Genomic DNA, 22,089 nt, shown 5'->3' on the forward strand with positions numbered 1-22,089 from the left:
GACCTACTCCTCTGTGGCCCAACCCAAACCAATGCATCATCCATTACTTTATATATTACCTGACCTTGTTATGACGCCAACCCTAGAAGTCTAACCATACTTAGGACTTATTTGGCTCGCGAAGAGAAGGAACAAAAGTGTGGTCAAAAAAAAAAAAAAAGTTGTTTTATATTTGGTTGGATTTTTTAAATAAAAGAGAGATAGAAAAGTAGCTTTTCTAATATTTAATGAAAAAGAAAAACTTATATGAGATATGAGAAAGTTCAGTTCCCACTGAGAATCGAGATAATTTTTTTTTCTAAAAGTGCTCTTAAACTTTTTAGATAAAATGGGATAAATTTTTTTCTTTTATTAAAGGCATGATAGGTATTTTATATAAATTTCGAGAAAAGTAGATACTCTACCAAACGTAAGCCACGACATATTTCTATGGTCAACCAAACATTCAAAAACTACTTTTTCAGGCATCATATGCTCGAGCATCATGTTATTAGAAAAAAAATATTCCAGTGAGGAGAAATTATTCCTACGAACCAAATGAGTACTTCAAATCCTAACTTATGACTATGGTGTAACCAAAAAAAAAAAAAAAAACACACACACACACACACACCTGAAAATATATAATATGAGTCGGGTAAAAGCTATATTCATACTCCGGCGCATTAATATTTGGAAAACAATGTTGATCCCAATGTGGTTCAAATTGAAAAGGCCCACTACTCTTATAATGCTTACCCAAATTCATGGGCCTACAAAAAATGCGCTTCAAAAGTTATCATATGAGTTGGCCCAGAACTCTGACCCATACTTTCAGGTTTACAAGGACTGTTAAAAGTTGATAAACCATGGATCAAAGCCTGGCCCACGGTCAGATTTTATCAATGTATGAATGGTTATTTGAAATCATCTGAAAAGTGGATCGCTGCCTCCCTTCGGGCATGTTTGGCATTGCCTTAAAAAAGTGCTTTTATGACTTTTAAAGAAAAAAAAAAAAAAAACTGTTTGGTAACATCTTCTAAAAGTGCTTCTAGAAGTAGAAAATGTCAAAAAAAAAAAAAAATCTACTCAGAAGCTAAAAAGATCACTAGACCCGATGAGAATCACTCTAGTTACTGTGGGAGGGGACTGAACACATACGGGAGTCAGATCATCCCATCAAAAATCTGAGTCGCACATCAAACTTCAAAGGTCCTAGCTTGTCTATATAGTATTTGATTGACATACCTGCTTTTGAAAATCGGATAATTTTTTGACTTCTACCATGTGGCACCACCCTACAAGAATGTGGCATACCAAGCCATCAAGATCAAATTTCATAATTTGGATCTCGAAATGAACTGGCCACAAAAAAAAAAAAAAAGATCAATAAAAGTTTTGACCAGGTATATCTCTCAATTAGAAAGAATTAACATAGAAGTCTAGATGTACCTCATATGAGGTTTTAGTTTTTCTATGATTATTTTTACTAGTCATATCTATTTATAAAAGATATAGGCTCTTTTAAGACCTACAAGGACAAATGCCACTGGTATAAATAGAGACTTATAGCTCACTATTATTGTTTATTAATGAAAGAAAATGACACCTAGATTCTACTTTTGACCATGTTTTAATTTTTTTTTTAAAAAAAAAAACTTCAAGTTAAATGGGTCGCAGAAAAAAATATTTCTTGATCAGATCATACTTTTTTTATAGAGAATAAGCAATACTCAAATAGAGTGCTGGTGATCCAAATAGGACTAGATGCATCTGTTCGCCTATAATTTTGTGTGAATCAACCCTGCTTATAATGCCCATGTTCTTTCTCCCGTCCAAATACTCCACCCAAGTTCTTCAAGGAACCTCATATTATAATATCCTTGTAGGCTAGAAGTCAAGGTCCACAGCAAGAAAAACCATGCTCATGACGATTAACTAGAAACAAAACTTGATCTTGTGCTTAGAAAACTTGAGCTCAAACTGACTAACCAGATATGCAATATTAACTTAATTTGGTCTAGCTATCAACCAAAACCTAACCTAACTCCAAATATTTTAACTCAAAAATTTTTGACATAGTTTCAATTTTGAACTCCTCTTGGTTTTCAACCATTTGTTTTCTCATATTTTAACTCTCAAAGACCAGCGAGGCTTGTTTATCTGCCTGTAATTGGATAGATGTCAATTCTAATGTCATAATTGGAAATACAAGCAGCTAATTAGTTCATTTTTATTTTCTAAAGCTTCGATTTATTTTGGTTGGTTCAAGGCTAAAGGTAGACTTATTCATGGGTTGGGTGGCCTGCCTGATTCACTCGAGCGCAAAGCCCTTTGGGCGAGTTTCTGCCAAAGATTGTAGGCTTAGTAGGCCGGGCCCATTTGATAAACGAGTTGAGCTTAGGTTTGGGTCCACTCCTTGGCTTTTTTTTTTTTGTCTAAAGGTTTAGTAAATAACTATTATTGGTAAGTGAATATAATGTGATAATAGATATATCATAAATTGTTGACAATAATTAAATATTTATATTTAGTATTTTTTATTTTTTTAAAAAATAAAAATAATCATGAAGTTTGAGACTAGAATTGAAGCTCGAAGCCTATGCAAGGCTTATCCAAGCCTAAGTAAATTGTGTTGACCTACGCGCAAAGGTCGATCCAACCTAGCACATGAACAAGTCTAGCTCTCTTCGTGATGCTGTGTTTTCAGATCTTACAATGAGCAACTCAAACTTTAAAATCAATCTAAGCCGAATGCCCTAAATTACATGTTAGATATGGCTTAGGATACGTATCGTAAGAATCATATTGAGTTCAGGTTACCCAAGTTGTCAAAGTTTAAAAGCAAACCCATTTGAAGCCCACCTAAACCTAAAGAGTGGGTGAGCATGGTCTTCTTTTTTTTTTCTTTTTTTTTTTTTTTTTTTTTTTTTGCCCTGTGCCCCAATTCCTAGAAAAAAAATATATAATAAAAAAATCCTTCCCAGTTTCCACCCTTATCCTCTAATATAAAATTTTCCATAACAACAGCGAGAGAGAGAGAGAGAGAGAGAGCAGCCATGGCTTCTTCTCTCCTCTCCTCCTCCCTTCTTCGCCATCTCCCCCCTTCCTTCTTCTTCTCCCCTAAAACCTTCTCCCTCCCCCGCCCCCAGGTCTTCCTTCGCCGCGGGCCGCGCACCGCCGTCGCCACCCGGGCCAAGAAAAGCGACTCCGGCGCCGACCCCCCCAACCGCATCCTCGCCGCCGCCTGCTACCTCTACCCTTTCCTCGACGGCGTCCAGTACGGCCGGTACGTCCTGGCCCAGTTCCCGGCCTTCCAGGTCCTCCTCCAGCCCCTCCTCCCCGCCATCCGCCTCTTCCGCTCCTCCCCTCTCAACGGCTTCCTCCTCTTCCTCACCCTCTACTTCGCCGTCGTCCGCAACCCCTCCTTCAGCCGCTACGTCCGCTTCAACACCATGCAGGCCATCGTCCTCGACGTCCTCCTCATCTTCCCCGACCTCCTCGAGCGCACCTTCAACCCCCGCCAAGGCCTCCCCCTCGAGCTCCTCCAGAGCGTCGACAGCACCGTCTTCTTCTTCCTCCTCATCTCCTTGGTCTATGGCTCGACCTCCTGCATCCTGGGCCTGGTCCCCAGGCTGCCTATCGTCGCCGACGCTGCCGAGCGCCAGGTCATGTGACTTTCCTGCTGCTCTCCCTCTTCCCATTAGGAAAGTTTCCATCTTTACCATATTTTTCTTTTTTTTTTCCTTGGGATCCTCTAATTGGTCATTTGGGTTAGTTCTTCCTTGTGGTTTGAAACTGGAAGCAGGGGAATTGGATTCTGCCTTTTGATTAAGCTTAAAATTGAATATAACTGGAAACATGCTGCTTTTGGGATGCTTGGGTTATTGTTTTGTTGTCTCTGGTTGTATTGCTGGTAGTTCATGGATTTCATACTCTAAATTAAAAAATTCGCTTCTTTTGTTCTATATGGATGGGAAATCTCTTCCCCTAGCTAATAAATAAATAGTAGTGATAATTTGCAGAGGCTTGGCATTTTTCTTTGGCCGACATGGATAAAAGGTTTGAATGATGCATAATGGTTGCTAGGTTCTTGTTCTTAGATACTATTTCTTGTCTCAGTTCTTAGAGCATGATGCCTATGTGGTAATTTCGGATGCCGTTTAGTGCAAGTTTGTTTCCCCGTCTCCCTATTGAGGGCAAGCTTATCCTTTTGGGCTTGAGCAAAATTTCAAGTTAGTATGACTGAGAAGTAACAGGGAGGAGCTTAAGATTTAAAGGTGATATGCTTCTTGATAATATAGGATTTTCTCTTTTGGTTTGTGTCTTTGACCACCCTCCAAAAAAAAAATCTTGAATGGATTAGCATATCAAGAAGGTAAGCCGTATTCTGTCAATCTCCTATAGTTAGTTCAATGTTATAAGAAGATGTGTCATTGGAAAGGTCTAGTCTTTTTTTGCTCCCGTTCATTGCTGCTCAGTATTTGAGAGGGATCTTTTGGATACGTTATGTAGCTGCCCTTTCCCCTTTACGCCATCTTCTTTCTTTCTTTCTTTTTTTCTTTTTTTTTTTTACTCTGTTGACTGTATTTAAGCTCGAGCTGTGTGAGCAATTATTGTACTTTAAAAAAAAAACTTAAACAATTTCTGTGAAGATATTGAATCATCTCTTGATAAAAGAAGTAGGTTTTTTTAATTTCTTTTCTTCATCGAAAAGACATCAAAAGGGTAAATCTATCACAGTTAATTCCGAGTTGTTAATGAAGATCCTTTTGGTCATATCAAGTATGTCTGTATTATGGTCCATGATCGCTTATCCCCTTCTATTCGATATTATGGAAATATTCTTTTAGGAAGATGCCTCAGCATGCTCTTTTTTTTTTCCTATGCTGTCTAAAACTCTAGAGTAGGACTTAAAACTTTTGAATTGAGCTGCCACCAGCTGTGATATGATGAAGGTTACTAGTTAAATTGTAGTTACATCTAAACTTCATGGCATTGATTTTATTTTTTATTTTTTTTTTCGAGTCCTTCAACACCATCGAAGGACTCCTTGATATGACATCACCACAACAGTGCTCCTCTTGCACTCCTAAACCACCTCTCTCCCCCCTTCCCAACTAATATGGCTTGAAATGCTACGAGCTGTGGCCAAATGTACCTCATCATCTTCAACTGCTTCAAGGTCTTGCGGAGAAAGAGGGAGGGAAGGAATGCAGAGATGAGTGCTTGGGAAATGGGAGGAGAGGGAGAGGGAGCATTGACACGTCTGTGGTTGTTTGACGAGTTCTTGAATGGTGAAAAAAAACAAAGGGGGAAAAGAGAGAAAGTAGAAGGAAGCTGAGCTCTAAAATCTCAAACTTTTGTATCGCATGATGAAGGAATAGTAAAGCTACGACACTAGTTAGGCAATTATGGGCTCTCTTAAGCCAAGGAAATTTACGATTATTATATCACTTGTATGGATTCCATTGGGTATTTTGCTAAATATACATGCATCATTTCATTGTTCTTGGTGGTCTTCTTCAAGAGTTTAGTAACTTTAGTTTGCCGAAGCAACCTCCACCATATCTCTATATGCTACTTAGCAGTGGAAGATAAATCAATACTCAATGCAAATATTATGTCATTTGATCAGAATGTCCATATCCAACTATATTCGATATGGAAAAATTTACTTCCGAATTTGTTACATTTCAATCTATCTTTGAGTTTAGTGGTCCTAAGGAGATCCGAATAAGCTCAAGAGTGGTGATCTTTCAGCAACGAAAGCTTACAATATAAGTTGGTCCAAGAGCATGGGTTGCAATTAGAGCAAGCAACAAGATCTGTGACAATCCGAAAAGAGCTCAAGATCAATGCCTGTTGCTTTTTGATAACCACTGAAGAAGCTTTTAGTATGAATCTGGTTGATGATACTTACTGCTGCAATTGCTTGATGTGGCCTTCAAACCATTGAGAAAGCTGTCTCGAAACAGCACATATATGGCGAGAGAGAGAGAGAGATCCCAGGCCCATGTTAAAAAAGATACTGTATATATATCTTTTTTATAATTATAATGGAAAATTTCCCATTTTGTCTCGGTTTCATGTTCTTTATTTTAATAATTTCTTTTTCCTCCATCCATTAATGCGAACTTGGTTTCTCTTTTTCTTCTTTTTTTTTTTGTTTTTCTCCTTTTGTTGGTTTGCAAAAACAAGTGATCTTCCCAATCACATTTAAACATTCCTTATAACAACGTCTGACATTCTACCGCTCAAAGCACTCCATCCACGCACCCTATTTAAGGATTGCTTGGTTGTGAGTTTTCTTAATCAGATAATATTTATTATAATTTACATGAACATGTTTGATGAAAAATGGGAGGATCTCTTTTTCTTTAAACTTTTTTTTTTCAGATGTAAGAACGATAAATTTTAGTAAAACGAACAAATTTTACAGATGATAGTTAATAACCATTCTTCTTAAACTCAATTCATTTTGAATATTGTATAAATTTGTTTCAGACTATCAGTAATCCTTGCCAACCACAAAGCCCTCAAGAAACATTATACAAAAATCCTTCAGAATTCACATCATATAAAAACTAAGTTTACGTATAAAGGAATTGGAGAGAGGGAGAGAGAGAGATCCTAGGCCCTTTTTGCCCGCGTTCGGCAATTTTTTTATTCAATGTAACTATTATTTCCTTTTCCAAGGGCCATTTTTTTGCTCATTATAAGAAATCCTGGGTGGCCGACTCCATGCACAGTTTCCCTTTCAAAAGGGAAAACCAAAAAAAGAAAAAAGCAAAGAAAAAAAACCCTGCCTTATTTTCTGCAACTACTGGCCCTCTTGGTCTTCAAAATATGATAAATAGTACGTGCAAAGATCTAGTATATAATAAAAAAATTTAGTCTACATAGACGATTAAGTACTGGAAGACAAATGCCCTACTTACGATCGATAGAGCATTACACAAAAAACAACCGTAATGCACGGATGTCAACCATTACAAACAGTCAGGACAAGTAGAGATTTATTCAAGCACAGAGATCTATGAAACATATATTAAGCTGCATCTGCTGATCTACAAAATCCACTCAATTTTGACGCAAACGGTGCGATCAATACATGACATTGTAGAGTGTAGAGTTTCGACCTGATAAATTTTCTAATTCACATATACTGCCATCAAAACACAATTAGAGATTATCCAAATTACCATACAACAGGGGTCCTCCTCACAGAGAAACTTCTCATATGCATGGAAGCCTGTAAGAAAAGCAGCTTCGCAATTTGTAATGGAAGCCTCTTCTGGAAAGCAAGACAGAAATGAAAGAATACCCACAGCTTTTGCCTGTCCATTGAAGCCGTAAAGGCCAAACAGAATATACATTCATCAGAGGAGTTCAGTGACATGACAAAGTTAAGTATGAAACCCAGAGGACAGTAGCACTAGCTGTTGTCTACTTTGTGCCTTTTCGGTGCTCGCGAAGATTCCTCGACACTGCACCCCACCCTAGAATGTCCCATTGTTTGATTAGCAGATACAGGGTCTTCATGGTCCTACAACCCAAAGAAACGGATTGTTTTACAAAAAAAAAGAGAACCCGAATGCCAGTAACAGGACTTACGATCTACAGTTTTGCCGGTATTTATTTGTGCGTTCATGTGTTAGTATTATGACACTGTTGATAATATCAGTAATTTAACCAGACATAAGAGTATGAAGAGCAAAGGTAAAACATACGAGTGATCACGCTGCCACCAAGAAAGAGATTAGGTGAATTTGAGCATGAACAACCATTAGTTACAAAATATTAGATAAATGAGGATGTTTTTAACGCAGCTCCAGGCTAAAATATTGTAAATAGGAACTTCAAACATGATCAAACAAACATGATATTAAATGTACATGGAGGCAAGAGTCGATTTTTCATTTGAGTCAGGTACTTCAGAATAAAATAATAACTTAATGAGCTTAAGCCATAAAGGGAATAAACATTTTGATTTTGAGTGATGGAACTTTGTCACTAACAATAATGCCATAAGTCAAGGCCCCTAGAACTCGGACTTCTCAAACCTATAGCTGAAACATGGGCTCCAGAAGTTTGGGGTGATGTAATTCAGCATAAGTCATGGAAGCCTAAGAGAGTAAAGGCTATCAAGGGTGGATTCCTAAGCCCCTACAGATATCATATACGATGGCAAGGTTGACAGGGTACTTTCTGGTCCTAGGAACTGCAGAATATTAATAAAACTTACTCGGAGAGCACGAGGACTTCATAAACATTATAAAATGAGACTACATTCGAACTAGCGATCAGGCTAGAGAAAAGCACCATCCATTAAATGGATCACCTAACAGCCAACTGGATAATGAATCAAGATTACTGGTGACTCATGTTGTGATGCTCAAAGAACCTCTCATGCTGACAATTTCTGCAATGAGTATTCTAGTGTAAGTTCTGCTAGACTAACCTGATCTATCAGATAAAGAAGTAATTTCATTATCTATATATATATATATCTATATATATATATATATATATATATATATATATATATATATATATATATAAGAAAGAGATCATCAGCATATACTCAACAACAGCATCAAGTTGTTGATTCAAACAATTGGTCAAGCAACAAAGATCAGTGTGAGGTGGCAGGATTGTAGAAATAGAATTGTCTAAGATGTCTGCACTTCCTATTGGGAGATGGAAATGAAATATCAATTCTGCTCAACAAATAGATGCAATATGTGTCGTGACCTCTCCCTCTAATTAGTACTAATTTGTACGGACAAAAATAAATACAAGTCACAAAATTCATCAGAAGAAAGAGCATATACCTTAGCACCAGAAGTAGTCACTGTGGCAGCAGGTCTCTTATTAATTGCTCGCTTGCCAAGGTTGATCTGCACAGAGAGAGTGGCTTGAGACAGATCTATACCTGAGCTCTGTAGCGCCTGAGTTAGCGTAGTCAGCAACCTGTCTTATACCAACAAAATCAAAAGATCATATTTTAACTTTAGGGTGGGATGGGTTCTTATAAAGATTCCAAGTTAAGAAACTAGAGCTAATAATTGCCATGCTCCTAAACAAGCTCAACACGAAACTTGCCATTCAGTGTATAGATGTATCTGTAAAACCTTCTAAATAATGAACAAATACGTTGGAATTGTTGACTGACAAACTAACATTGATCTGCAGGGAATTCAAATTTGCAAGAAGAAAAATGAATATAATCAAAAAAGGCAAAAAAAAAAAAAAGGGGGTAGAAGACAACTTGGTATCATCAATATAAAGATATCAGTTAGGTCCATCCTATCCAAAGGCAGATAAGCATAGTATAGGAATCCAAGTAAAGAGGATCTTGGCAAAGATTGCCATATTTATGCCTAAATTCGTAAAGCACAATGGCATAAAGCTAAGTTCATCAGAATAAAAAAAGATGAAAACTTGTTAGACTTCTTAGATAAAAACAGAACATCATTACATTTCGCCATAAGAAGTACGAAGAAGGTTCGGGTTCGATATAAATGGGTTTAGATCATAAACAGGTCAACCTATCTAGACCTATTTATTAAATAAGTTAGATTCAGGTATAGATCTTTGACCTATTTGACCCATTTTGACATGTTTAATAATTAGGTTGGATCATTGACATATTTAAACCGTTCAAGACCTGTTTAACCTGTTTAAAACCTGCTTAATTTGTTTCTGTCCTATTTAACCCGACATGCTTAACTTATTTAACTTGTTTAAATCCGTTTAGTCCATTAAAAACCTACTTAACCTATTTAACCCATTTAACCTGACCTGACCTGTTCAATAAACCAATTATGTAGGTCGGGTCGGATTACCTGTTTAATATACTGATTGGGTTCAGATCTGAATTGTTAACTTGTTTAATAAATAGGTTGGGTTTGGAGTGATGAATTTTTTACTCAACGTGCATCCTGGCCCGACCCGATTGCCACCCCTACATTATAGAGGCATCTTTCCAACATCCAGGAATATGCAGATAAACCGGTTAAGAGCTTACAGAAAGAAATACTAAAGAAACAAATCCTGAAAGAAATGTAGTGATATCCAAAGATTATAAAAACAAAGATTAAAAAGAAATTAACTCATTGAATACGCACCCTTGGGAGTAGGCACTAGACATACTTATTGTTCCTTCATCGATTGTCAGCTCTTGTTCATTCAGTGTTTCACCACTAACAGCACAGTCAGCACTACCAGACGATCTTAACCATTGTGGTTGGATCTGGGTTGTCACGTTATCTGCATCTGAAACCAACCTCTGCTGTGACTAAGCAATACTAGTTTCTCTTCCAATATAAGAACACAAGTTTGGCTGCAAAAGAGTAGGTGTAGCAGCCATCTTACTCGCAAAGTTTGTAGGAGTTTCCATTGCTTTGTAAGAGAGTCCAGCAGCCATATCTGAATCAGTTGGATTCTGTGCAGTTGAGATCATTGCTGGTGCAACCGGGATGCTATTGTCACTCCCAGAAAACATATATCCAGGGGGAGCAGAACCAGAGGGATCAGATATACCATCTCCAGAAGACTGGTTATTGTTCTGTTGCAAAGGTGAGAAAAGGGAATGGTTATAATAAGATCTCTAAATGGAAGAATATCACCATAAGAAATTCCCAAGGACAAAGATGCATATAATGTCCAGTTTTGTTTAAGTTTTCTAAACGACTGATACCCGTGCATTTTTCCAGAATGACCTAAAATAGACTTTTACCTGCCAAAAAAAAACCAAAAAGTGAAAATCAATAAAAACTCTTTTTGTTTGCAGAAATGATTAAGATATCCAATTATTTGTTGGGACCAGCTAAAAGTTCACCTAGAAGTGTAGAAAAACAATACAATCTAACAAACAGTCTAATACTTGCATATGAATAAGGAACCAAGAAAGAGACTAAAAGAACACTCGGTCTTCATCAAAATTGTTCGTTTAACTTGGTTTAAATATGATAGTTATTTATTTCAGGAAAATACCTTATTCACTGAGTACCATTTCACTAAATAAGGCATTCGGGCTGGAGGTAACAACTACAAAACCTAAGTTGACTTTCACAAAACTTTGCAAAATTGACAATATAATCATACCAGAAGCATAATATTACTATGCATCTGTATTAACAGTTCTAAAAACATTACCAAATCATATGAAAACCAAAACCACAACAAAGGGCACTGATAACATGCACCATAAGACCATTGTCAGATAATATATTGACTCAATTTGTTTGCAGACTCTGGAAAAATCTCAAGTCCCCATTAACAGTTATGAGTACTAAAATTTTCAATTGTCTTAGAATGCAACCTTTTGCAGGACAATAAGCTCGAAATATAGTATCCTATACAAGAAACAGAAGATCATAATGGTGTCCCTAGGCATCAAGACATTAGCAGCTCCTATCAACAATGATATTTTTACTTGTTTTGAATATATACAGAGTTTACCTGGTGCATGTACATAGTTTACCTCATGCAAAGTCACAATATATATAAATATGGAGCATCGAGACCACATCCACCCATGTTCCAAGTGGATATGTCCAAAACATATAATGTATAGGCAGACACCAATAGGTGGCTGCACTTAAGCATGCAAACTTAAGTAAAATTACCTTAAGCTGGATCTAAGAACGTATAAATAGGTATCTTACCCCATCACCTATCAATCCTACTCACCACAGAATATCTGATGCAACAATGCATGCACGCTCGGCCTATATACATATAGAGAAAGCTTAGCACATTACCCATGGCATTAACTTGGCATTATCTTGACTCCATGCCGGGTATGAGGACTCATACTTTTGTACTTTCTCTTGTAAAAACCGAATGTACTCAATAACCTGCATGACGAATATAAAGACATATGCAAAGCAATATGAAGATATATGCACTTTCAAAGAATTTGATTGCAGAAGGGGGAAACAATACAACTGAACAATTTAGGATGATTCCGCATACCTCCAGAAGGAATGATGCTTTATCTCTCTTCTGATCACTATGTGGTATAAGTTCCCTAAGTATCTGAAATCTGCATGACAGGTTCATGGTCCATTCTGAGTATACCAAAAATTTATAATTCAACAAAAAATGCAATTACATTAGACTTTATCTGTAACAAGTAGCATGGAAAACAAGTGGTAGACAACATAAAGCCAAAGTACAAAAAAGTTCATATTAAGATTCAGAGCCTCACACACATAAATGTCTACCTAATCATAAATAATGATAATTTGGTTTTGCACCCTCCATGTTCTGGGAATTATCTTCCCATCTTATCTCACAAGCATCGCCTAATACCCAAAACTGGGGAATATTTTGATAATTCATCATTTTTATGTTTTGATTTTCATCATTTTCAACTCCTGATTTATCTGCTTTAAAAAAAGTTCTCCTTCAACAACACCCAAATCAATTTGTACCCTGCAATCCTGCACACGATTTTCAATTATAAATCAGACTACACCTCACCTTCTGCCAGTTAATATCTTGACCACATCATGGAACTTAGATATGTGAAAAGGACTCTTTAATTATGGAAACTGAGAAAGTGGCAGTTCAGTTCCACTCCCTTCTACAGGAGCAAACAAAATTGAAAACCTTAAAAAGAGATGTTTAATGGTGCAGTCACCAACACCACATCAAAAAGATTTCTTTAAGAATTTGAGAAGGTTCAAAAAGGAAAGATGCTTTGGTTTGTTATCCAGTTCTCAAGTTTAACTAAATGTTGGCATAAATCAGTGTACAAATGCATAAAGGGGTCAAGAAATCAGCAGTTTTCTTCAAATACCATTTGGGAATAAAGAGCTAGGATGCAACAGCTACCACAAATTATCAAGTAGCTAAACAAAATTGATCAGGGATGTAAACAAATGCGGAGGTTGCAAACAATCACCTCATCCAACCTCCTTGCATGAATTAAAAGTAAAAAAAAAAAAAAAACTTAAAAACGTGGAACAGGTGAAATGGTTGGGTTGCTTCATTTATCTAATAACTGAAAAATTATCCCAAGGAGGTAGCAAGCTCCTAAAGTTGAATTCTCAGCTTTGTTAGGTTCATTAGTTCTAGGGATCTGAGATGCCCTGCCTCTTAGGAACAAGTGAGAGGCCCCTACTCCATAAAAAGATTTGGGCTTTTATTTGGCTATCTTCATGAAAACATCATGACGGATAACAACATAAACAGAGTCATTTGGTATTGGCAAATTGATGTAGGTATGGTCATTTATTGAGTTGTTATTTCAATGAGCTTTTTAGGTGGAACATGTTAAATATGATATTCAATGTGATGCATTAAAGACTAAAAGGGATCATTGCCAACATTCAACAGTTATAACGAAAGTTTGTCGTCTTGATACCGGACCCATAACGGTACCATCCTATTATAGTGTTGGTATGCGGTACGGTACAAGATGGCAAGACGGACCGGGTGTCGGTATGGTACGAGACTGCATCCTAGTTCAGAACTAGTATAGTGCGGTACCGACCGGTATGGCAAATCTTAGTTAATATCCTATTCCAGCCTAATATATATGAATAATATATGAAAACATACAAAGGGAGAAAAATCGGCTGGAATATATTCCTTAATCAAACCTCAAACAGCATGCTTGTTGAATGATGGCAATTAAGAGGGCCTTATAGGTGAGGTTATTTTCTGGGCATTTGTATTCCTTTTGTATTTTTTCTTCATATCTTGAAATTGTACTATGTACATGCTCATACACGACATGATGCTTTATTAAGAAGCAAAGTTGCATTGATCTTCATGTTCCACTCTAGCATATCATGCAACGTTTTCTGCACTTATGCAGGATCCACAATGTTATTGCCCATCTTTCATCAAATAGAAGTAGTGATAGCACTATTCGCTAATGGTTGTAGAGGCCTCCGTAAGTGTCATGAACACAATGACAAACAATTTATTCTTCTCTTTATCTTAGATTACCACCAACCTCTTGACATTAGTATAGTTTAATAACAAGTAAATGTATGAGTGATCAATTTCCCTCTATTTCAGTTTCTATCATTCCTATCTGAGCTTGTATTTATTTCTTTTTTTAAAAAAAAAAAAAACTTACAACAGCTCTATGAATATCTGTCCCTGGTGCAAATAAATACACGGTTGTGATATCAAATGTATATATTGAATGTTTTACCAATAGAAAATCACTAAAAACAAACCACACTGACTAGGTAAATACTAGTATCTGATATGAAATCAAGGTTCACCGTACTGATACTGATAGGCGTATCGGTCGCCTACCAGACCGGTACGGTTCCGGTTCGGACCGGTTTAAACCGGTACCGGACCGGAACACTATTTTCCGCCGGAGCCGGGGAATAAGAAGAGAACGAGAGCAAGCGGGGGAGGGAGGGAGGAGAGGAAGCCCGCGGAGGGCCGCGAAGGCTGTGTAAAAAAATTTAGGATTTTTAAGTAAAGTTGGCAACCAATTTGCCGATTTCACTTAAACATTCCTAAATTTTTTTTCCATGGCCGCGGCCGGGGCCTCAGCCTCGCCCCCGCGGGCTCCCTTGCCCACCACCCCCGGCAGGCTCCCCCCCGGCCTCCGCCGGCCCCCAGCGGCCCTCCACAGACGGCAGAGGCCTCTCCTCCCTCCCTCTCTTTCCCGCTCTCTCTCTCTCTCCTCTTCGTCTTCTCTGGCTCTGGCTGGGTTCGTCCTGTACCGGTTTCCACAGCTCCAACGTACTGGTTACAAGCCGGACCGGTCCGATACGACCCAAACCGGCCGGTACGGACCGATTCATCAGACCTTGTATGAAATATTTTAAAGGGGTCAAAAAAGTTCCCAAACATTGAAGAAAAAGGATTATAGCGCAAACGACATCCATTACAACATTGATGCCTGTGAAAGGTATCAATTCAATCTTGATATGTTCTTTGTTGATATATCAAACAACCACTCTGGTGTCAAATAAGCTTATCTTTATAAGGAAGATATTCTTACAGGACAATTTGCAGAAAAGCAAGGATTTCAAAAAAAAAAAAAAAAAAAATCTGCACATCCTTAAAGTTCAAATGAAGCTCAACAAAAGATTTGGTTCAGTATTCCAAGTATTGGTGATAACGCTGAAGAAAGGTCATTAAGAAGCTCATTATAAATATCTTTATTTCTATGACTTATATACATGCAGATGCCTATAATTTGAGATGTACTTTTCATGAAGCCTGCTGCAAAAGAGTACAGAATGGTTCTTCTCAATTTAAGCATTATTTACTTATGCCTATAAAAGCTCATTAACTGTAAAATTAGACATACTTTTTTTTCCTCCAATTCTTGTCAAATCAAGATTTCTTCAATTATAGGTAATTTAATTCACTCTCGTTTTTCTTATTTCAAAAAGATAATTGGTGCTCTAATATCTTTCTCCTCCTCACTTGATTCCTCATTCCCTAAATTCAAACTTACATTCAGAATAACATTTTGACTTCGCTTCTTACACGATCAAAGAAATTTTCGCACAACCCCAATGTTTCTCAGGCTCTGAAAGTCTATTATTAGTCACCTCTCGTCATTATAAGAACAACCATAGAAAGATACAGATAGGAAGGCCCAAGTCTTTAGGGTTTTATATAGATGTGAAAAATATAGAATGAGAAAAAGTTTAACAGAATAAATTTATCAATAACTCTATATGAAAACAGCTGAGCTTATCATAAATCAGTTAACCAAAAAAAAAAATCCGGCATAGTTAAGCATCTTGAATACAAATATGCATAGAAAAAAGAAGCTTAAAAGAAGTAAAACCTTGTCGTGGTTTTCGACAACTGTGTTCAGAAACTTGCCTAGCCAAATAGAAAAGTTGAAGTCAGAAAGTCTGAAAAGTCCTATTGGAGTAAAGATTCACCAAGTTCAAGTTAAATATTCACAGTACCAGTATAAAAACACTTTGATCTCCACAGTATAATCTATTGGACCCAAATTGACCAAAAATCATATAGTACAACAGTGCACCAAATAAAGCAATGCACAAAGTAAACCACCAAAGAAAATTACTTCAAAATCAAAACAAAACTACATTATTTAAAATTTACTTTTTGAAATAAAAAAGTCAAAAACAGAAAAAAAAGATCTTTGATACAAAACAAACTTGCCTGTCATTTATTTTGCTCCTTCTCCGCTGCTCCGTAGCAGAATGCTTTGATCTTGGGGTGTTGGGCCTCTGATCATTGTCGCCCCCTTTGCCCTTCCCATCTACTTTCATCGTCAACTCTGCTACAAACAAAAATTATAAGGAATTTCCATTCCCAAAAAAAAAGGACAATCGCGGTAGCATAATTTCCGCGAATTTAGCTAAAATAAGACAATAAAAAATCAAAATATTGGATTCTGTACTTCAAAAATCATTTTCTTAGAAAGAAAACCCAAGGCCTGGTACAAGGCTTCAGCCAACGACCACCGGCGCACGTTAGCCGACTTTCAACCAGAACGCTAACTTGCTCCCGTGGCGCGCATCCAACACCCGGGGGAAAAAGGAAGGAAAGAACCGAAAATTTAAAACTGGGGAGAAAAGGAAAAGAAAAGGAGCGACCTTTATGCGAAGAGGAGCCCTCCCTCTTGCCGAACTCCTCCTCCTCGTCGTCCTCGTCGTCGAAGCCCTTGCTGGATCTCGACGCAGACTCCATGAATCGCGGCTTCTCCGGCGCCGGATGATGCCTACCCCAAAACCCACCTAAACTCTCAGAAACCCTAGAAAAACCGAAACAAAGCCCTAAAGGAAACAAGAACCCTGGAAGAACGATAATAACCAGCCGTGGAGAGCGGATGAAATGGGCACCGACCTGGAGGCGGAGGGAGATCCGAAGCTGCCGCTGCCGCGGGCGGCGAAGGACGACTGCCACTGCCCTGCAACGCACGGGAAAACCAAAACAACGCCGTAAGCGACTCCCCTTCTTACTTGAAATATTATTTCAAACAAAAAAAAAAAATACCACGGATTTAAAAAAATTAATAGCCACGCCCCAGCGAGCGCCAGTCAGGCGGAGGTCGGCACGCTGCAACGTTTCGTCTTTTTTTAAAAAAATATATATTTATATCATAACCGGAGCATCGGACGGCCCACGGCACCGGATCCGACAGCGACTTCAATTCGGTTTTGGGGCCGAGAGTTTTGAGTTCCGGAGCGTGCCGCGAGACACGTACGGGGCCCGCGTTAAAGACTGGCCCAGATCCCCTCGTGACGGCACGTGTCAATCACGTGGCCTCCGTGTGCTCCACCAACCCTTTCCTATTTTACCTTGCGCCACAACAATCCCCATTCCCCACATCCATTCCTTTCTTCGGAGAAAATACGTCACGTGAACGCGGGTCCCACCGACCAACTTTTACAAATGGAGTGAGTTGTGAGGTTTACTCGTCATGTCGTTCGTTATCCTCATAGTATAATATTCTTATTACAATATTGCTTATATTTCCACTGCCCGGAATCCCGTCATACATAACGGTAACGGCACGCCATCCTAAACAAGACCACCTGGGAGGAGGACCGACCGGGGCCGTCCGATGGGATCTTACCTCTGGACGCGGGGTCTTTCGCGGCGGACTCGTCCCAGAGCGCGAAGGGGACGCTAGCGGCGTACTGGGGGCCGTAAGTGACGCCGTTGGCGTAGAAGGGCTCGGGTTTCCGTTCGACGTCGACACCGCGGCACGTGCCGCGCTCCGGCTTCACCAAAGCCAGCGGGGCAGGGTCAGACACGTGGGTGATGCTGTACGTCCCGATGCCGCCCGGGAGCACGTGCTCCACCGAGGCCGCACGGCCTACCTCCGCGGGGCCCACGCGGGCGACGGCGACGTCGCCGCTCGCCGCCTCGTCGCGGTTGCCCCTCACGGCCCGCTCCAGCGGCTTCAAGAAGTCATGCGTCTTTAGAAGGCAACCTGCGATTAAAAGAACTATATAAGTAACGCGATTAGATTGATCAAACGGATCCTAAAGCTTGATAAGAAAAAGTTGGCGGCCATGATGGAGCCTTATGTTTCTTTCCTGCATTAATTATCACAAAAGGCAGAGACCCTGGGTAGATAGAGATAGAAGTAAAATTGAAACAGTTTCACAGAATGCTCGTCCATGGCATGGGCCAGGTTTGGCGGCCGAATTTGGAGACCATTTCTTGGAAAAATGTCTCAACATATAGAGAGAGAGGGTGGGGAATTTGAGAGAAGATGAGAAATGATTAAGAAGCCAGGAAGCTCTATAAACACGCAATTTTATTACAATTACGATAATTCATGAGTTATTTATAAGAAAAAGGTGAGAAATTGGAAATGAATTAAAAGCGGGTAAATGAAATTCTGAGAGCTGATTTTAATTCGAAGTAATTGAAAGATTCACAGCTACCTTGGGAAGGAGGCCTTGGATCCTGGTGCTGGAAAGACGAATCCTTGTTGTAGAGCGAAAGGAAATCATGAGTTGTTGTTTTCTTACCTGAAATATTTCAAATTCCATCATCTCCAAAATAACAAAAAGCTAAATAATAACGTTGAAAAAGAGAGCGAGAGAGAGAATAAAAAGAAGGCTCCTTTATAAAATCCAAACCTTGGAGCTCCATCCTCATACGTCGCCGCACTCTTCGATATTATTTTTAATCTTCAACAATCCTCCACGCTAAGCGCAGAATTTCTTCCACTGTTTCCGCACGATAGATCCTCCGATGTTCGCGCACATAAATTCCCAAAAGAATGGCGAATCCCTTCGGTTGGAAGGCTTCCGGATCGAATCTCGAGCCTCCGGCGAGGAAACCGGTGGAAGCGATCCGATCTTTCGAACACTATGCAGGAGCCCGCAGCTCCGCTGCCGGTGTAAGGCTCCACCTCCAACTCGAACTCTTCCGTCGAATTCTCCTCCAAATACCCAGAATTCTACGCAATTCGGCACTGTCGGAGCGATTTCAAACCAAACCAACGATCGATCTCTCCCGAACCCTAGCTATAGAGAGAGAGACAAAGAGAGCCTAGGAGGACGAGGAGGAGAGCCAAGGGAACGAAATGCAGCGAAATTTGGCTGGAATTCGAGGAAATTTAGCTGCGAGTGAGACACAGAGATTTGTATCGATATATCTCCGGAAGAGCACTGCGGCGGAGGAGACGGGTCGGCGGGCGTCCTCCAAGATCTTTTTATGGCGCTATTAATTTTCTCTGCGTCTCTCTCTCTCTCTCTCTCCTCCCCCGATCTCCTTTTATCCTACCCTCCTTTTCCGTCGCCGCAGAACGGCGTTACCCTCACGCCGTCCAAACGAAACTAACGCCCGTAACGACACACTCCCCTGTCCTTTTCCCAATCTAATCCGTCGTCTACCGCTTAATAAATCGCACCAGCAAAATTACTCGAGCGGTTCACGGATCGGACGGTGGAGGCATCTACCAGGGAAAAAGAAGCAAATGAACCGCCGCCCATCTAGATCGATCCGACGGTGATGATTTGTCCACGATATTTAACGGGGATCACGTGTCGTACGACGGGTTGACTGTGGTTTGATGGTTGACACTGGGAGCTGTAAGTGGGAGAGAGAGGGAATAAAGAGGGGATGATTAGCGCTAATCCCGATTACAAATGGAGTTAAAGTAGAAACAAAAGAGAGGGAGTTCGCAGCAGAGCGTGTGGGGCCCGCGGGGGAAGCGTCACGTGATAGGCCGCAAGCGTGGCTGGTTCCGTGGGGGGGGGAGCGGGGCCCACATACGCTTCCCCTAACGCCTTTCCCTCTCCCTAGAGGCACATGACCGGGAATTGCGGGCATCCCGTGGAAGGCCTCATGTGCGTGGGATCCCTCCACTCATTTCCACCACCTTTTATTCTATTCATCACCTATCTTTACCCAAAATAAAAATATATATATATATATATATAATTTATTTATTTTAAAATATATAAAAAAATAAAAAAAAATAATACATACCATCCTATAAAATTATTGTAATTATTAAGAATTTTTAAAATTTTATATATTTATAGAGATGTATCAGTATTATTGATTAAATGACATATACGGCGAAGCACATGGAATCTACTTTATCGGCATCGATGGCTTTTTCTTTTAATTTAAATTATCTAATTTATGAAAAAAAAAACTAGATGAGTTATCTTGATTTGAAATGAGATATCAATTAACTATGCTTATGAGCCTTGTTGGAACTCTTAGCTGCCACCTTTGTGCATATTTAAATAGCCATACGTTCATATACGGATGCTTCTTCTAGGGTGGGTTACGACAAACCAAAAGAATAAGAAAGAAAAAGGAGGAAAATATTTGAAAAGCAAAGCCTAGGTTCTGTTCAGGACGATCTGATCCACTATAAGCATGGAGGGCACTTTGTTTTGTGACAACCATGATAGCGGGTTTATGTGATGACAGAGACATGCTATATAAAAAGCAGTGTTATCTAGAAACAGCAGGAGCCTCGTTGGAACTTTTTTTCTTAGTCTTTTCATGTACAGTTTGATGTAAGCCGATCGAAGAAAGTTCGGGTAGCCATTTGCTTACAATCAAAAGAAAATTCTATGTGCTGGTAGTTGAACTCTGTGGGAAGCTTTTATTGTATTCTAGAGGGCTGAGTTCGTAGTTGATAATATGAATCTTCTCCTACCCTTTTTTATCTTTCTGGTGGTAAAACGAAAACATTAGTTTTGAATGTTAAAGGAGCCAAAACGCTTGCCCATCCAAGGATTCCAAATACTTAAAATAGCATCGCCCTTTTGAAGGCTTGCATCACAAATATAATAATCCCTTGGTCAATTTTCAGTCAAACCAAATGTCAAACTAAACATATTCATTGAACTAAGAGCTCTGTGTTTGGCTTTCATATGCTGCAAGCATCGCCCTTCTGTTGCTTCTTTCTGCGACCTCACCATTGCTCTACAGTGATGGGGAGAGATTTAGACATGCCTGCTGTTTCTTGTACTCGTTTGCTTGATTTCGGATTGCCTCCTCTTATTTGTATGTCGGAAATTTATCATCAAATGGCATTTATCAACTGTTCCTTTGGCATGATGGGGAGGTTGCCAATGAACTTTTTACAATGATAATTAGGATGATATATTGTTGATGAGAGTACCTAAAAGTTGTCGAGTGTTTTTTGCTAAAATGACCTATATAGTGTGCTTAAAATAGATTCAAAGTGTATATTATAAATGATACGTATGAATACAAGCATAACCATGTGCTTCTCCAATTAGCTACCTAGAAAGGGATGATCTATGATGTCAATTCTTTCCAACCATATCAATCATTTTAATAATCCTCAATAAAGAATTGTGTAGAATAACATAGTCTATTGTTATTTATATTAAGATATTTTTTTCACTTAATATTGTTGTTGTTTTATAAATAGTGCAAAATATGATTTTACTTTCATAATGAAAATAATTTAGATGTCAAATGTATCCCATAAACTTGAAAAGTGCAATATTCTAAAGGAGTTCTCTTTAAGTAATACATTCATGAGGGGTCATTGTTTGGTGCAATTATAAAAGGCTTGAATTGACAAACGCATTGGCATAGGTTTGAGTTCTACAATACTCACTTATACAAAGGAAAGCCAAAGGTTAGATTATTACCATTTTATTTTCTCTATGCATATATTATAATCAATTATATACGGCCCTTAAGCAGCTGGGGTAAAATATAAATAAGAATATACTTAATAAATCTATAAAAGCTAACAAAAACATTTTGATTAGAAAGTAGCAAATTAGTTAGATGAACCAAATCTACCTACCACTAGAAAAAGTCCAAATTGCTTCTTAAACATAGAAAGTTAATTCCAACACTAGGTTCACTATACCATATCACGTCTAACAATAATTAAGTGGTGAGAACTCATGCGGGCATATGTTTAGTCTCGTGTGGATTATACATTAGAGAAATCTCAATATTTATATGGGGCAAAGAAATCCAAATAATACTTTCTAGTTGGTCTTTTTGAAGAAGATTCTATATCATCACAAATTATGTCATAGTGGACTAGTTCATGGTCCATATAGACTAAGAGATACTTCAACAAATATCTTTTTGTGCTAATCATGGTATTTATAGTTGGATTTGATTGCATTTCAGCCTTTAGGCAAGACTGCC

The 22,089-nt window shown here is 38.7% G+C and overlaps 2 protein-coding genes across 9 annotated transcripts; one reads left to right on the forward strand and one right to left on the reverse strand.

The window, feature by feature from the left end:
• The first annotated feature begins 2,974 nt into the window (after positions 1-2,974).
• LOC103706606 (protein TIC 20-v, chloroplastic-like) lies at positions 2,975-5,500 on the forward strand. Its single transcript, XM_026804473.4, has one exon. The coding sequence runs from the start codon at positions 3,039-3,041 to the stop codon at positions 3,654-3,656; it is 618 nt and encodes a 205-aa protein (XP_026660274.3). The 5' UTR covers positions 2,975-3,038; the 3' UTR covers positions 3,657-5,500.
• A 1,497-nt stretch (positions 5,501-6,997) lies between these two features.
• BIM2 (BES1-interacting Myc-like protein 2) lies at positions 6,998-19,171 on the reverse strand. 8 transcript variants are annotated; one of them, XM_017842643.5, is made up of 14 exons: positions 18,558-19,171; positions 18,360-18,446; positions 17,540-17,899; positions 16,807-16,870; positions 16,557-16,714; positions 16,120-16,237; positions 15,773-15,810; positions 11,965-12,059; positions 11,751-11,846; positions 10,685-10,723; positions 10,360-10,552; positions 10,113-10,260; positions 8,817-8,955; positions 6,998-7,528 (listed from the first exon to the last, which is right to left on the reverse strand). In XM_017842643.5, exons 1-14 carry the CDS (start codon positions 18,574-18,576, stop codon positions 7,418-7,420), a joined length of 1,665 nt encoding a protein of 554 aa, XP_017698132.3. In that variant the 5' UTR covers positions 18,577-19,171; the 3' UTR covers positions 6,998-7,417. The 8 variants fall into 8 exon arrangements, with proteins under 8 accessions (XP_017698132.3, XP_008788922.3, XP_008788920.3 ...); XM_008790700.5 differs by lacking the exon at positions 15,773-15,810 and having other exon boundaries at positions 11,965-12,034; positions 16,557-16,681; XM_008790698.5 differs by lacking the exon at positions 15,773-15,810 and having other exon boundaries at positions 11,965-12,034.
• Positions 19,172-22,089: the final 2,918 nt, after the last annotated feature.

Source organism: Phoenix dactylifera, chromosome 2 (assembly GCF_051530095.1).
Source record: "Phoenix dactylifera cultivar Ajwa chromosome 2, Ajwa_hap1_PhDact_Kaust_v1.1, whole genome shotgun sequence".
Classification (NCBI taxonomy): Eukaryota; Viridiplantae; Streptophyta; class Magnoliopsida; order Arecales; family Arecaceae; genus Phoenix; species Phoenix dactylifera.

What these genes read in the sequence shown, in the direction of transcription:
- BIM2 (XM_017842643.5), bottom strand. An exon ending in TCCAAGGCCTCCTTCCCAAG is followed by an intron (nt 17,900 to 18,359) that starts GTAGCTGTGAAT and finishes TTTTAATCGCAG; the next exon opens with GTTGCCTTCTAAAGACGCAT. An exon ending in AGGAGCAAAATAAATGACAG is followed by an intron (nt 15,811 to 16,119) that starts GCAAGTTTGTTT and finishes CTATTTGGCTAG; the next exon opens with GCAAGTTTCTGAACACAGTT.
- LOC103706606 (XM_026804473.4), top strand. Translation starts at nt 3,039, where the DNA reads ATGGCTTCTTCTCTCCTCTCCTCCTCCCTTCTTCGCCATCTCCCCCCT.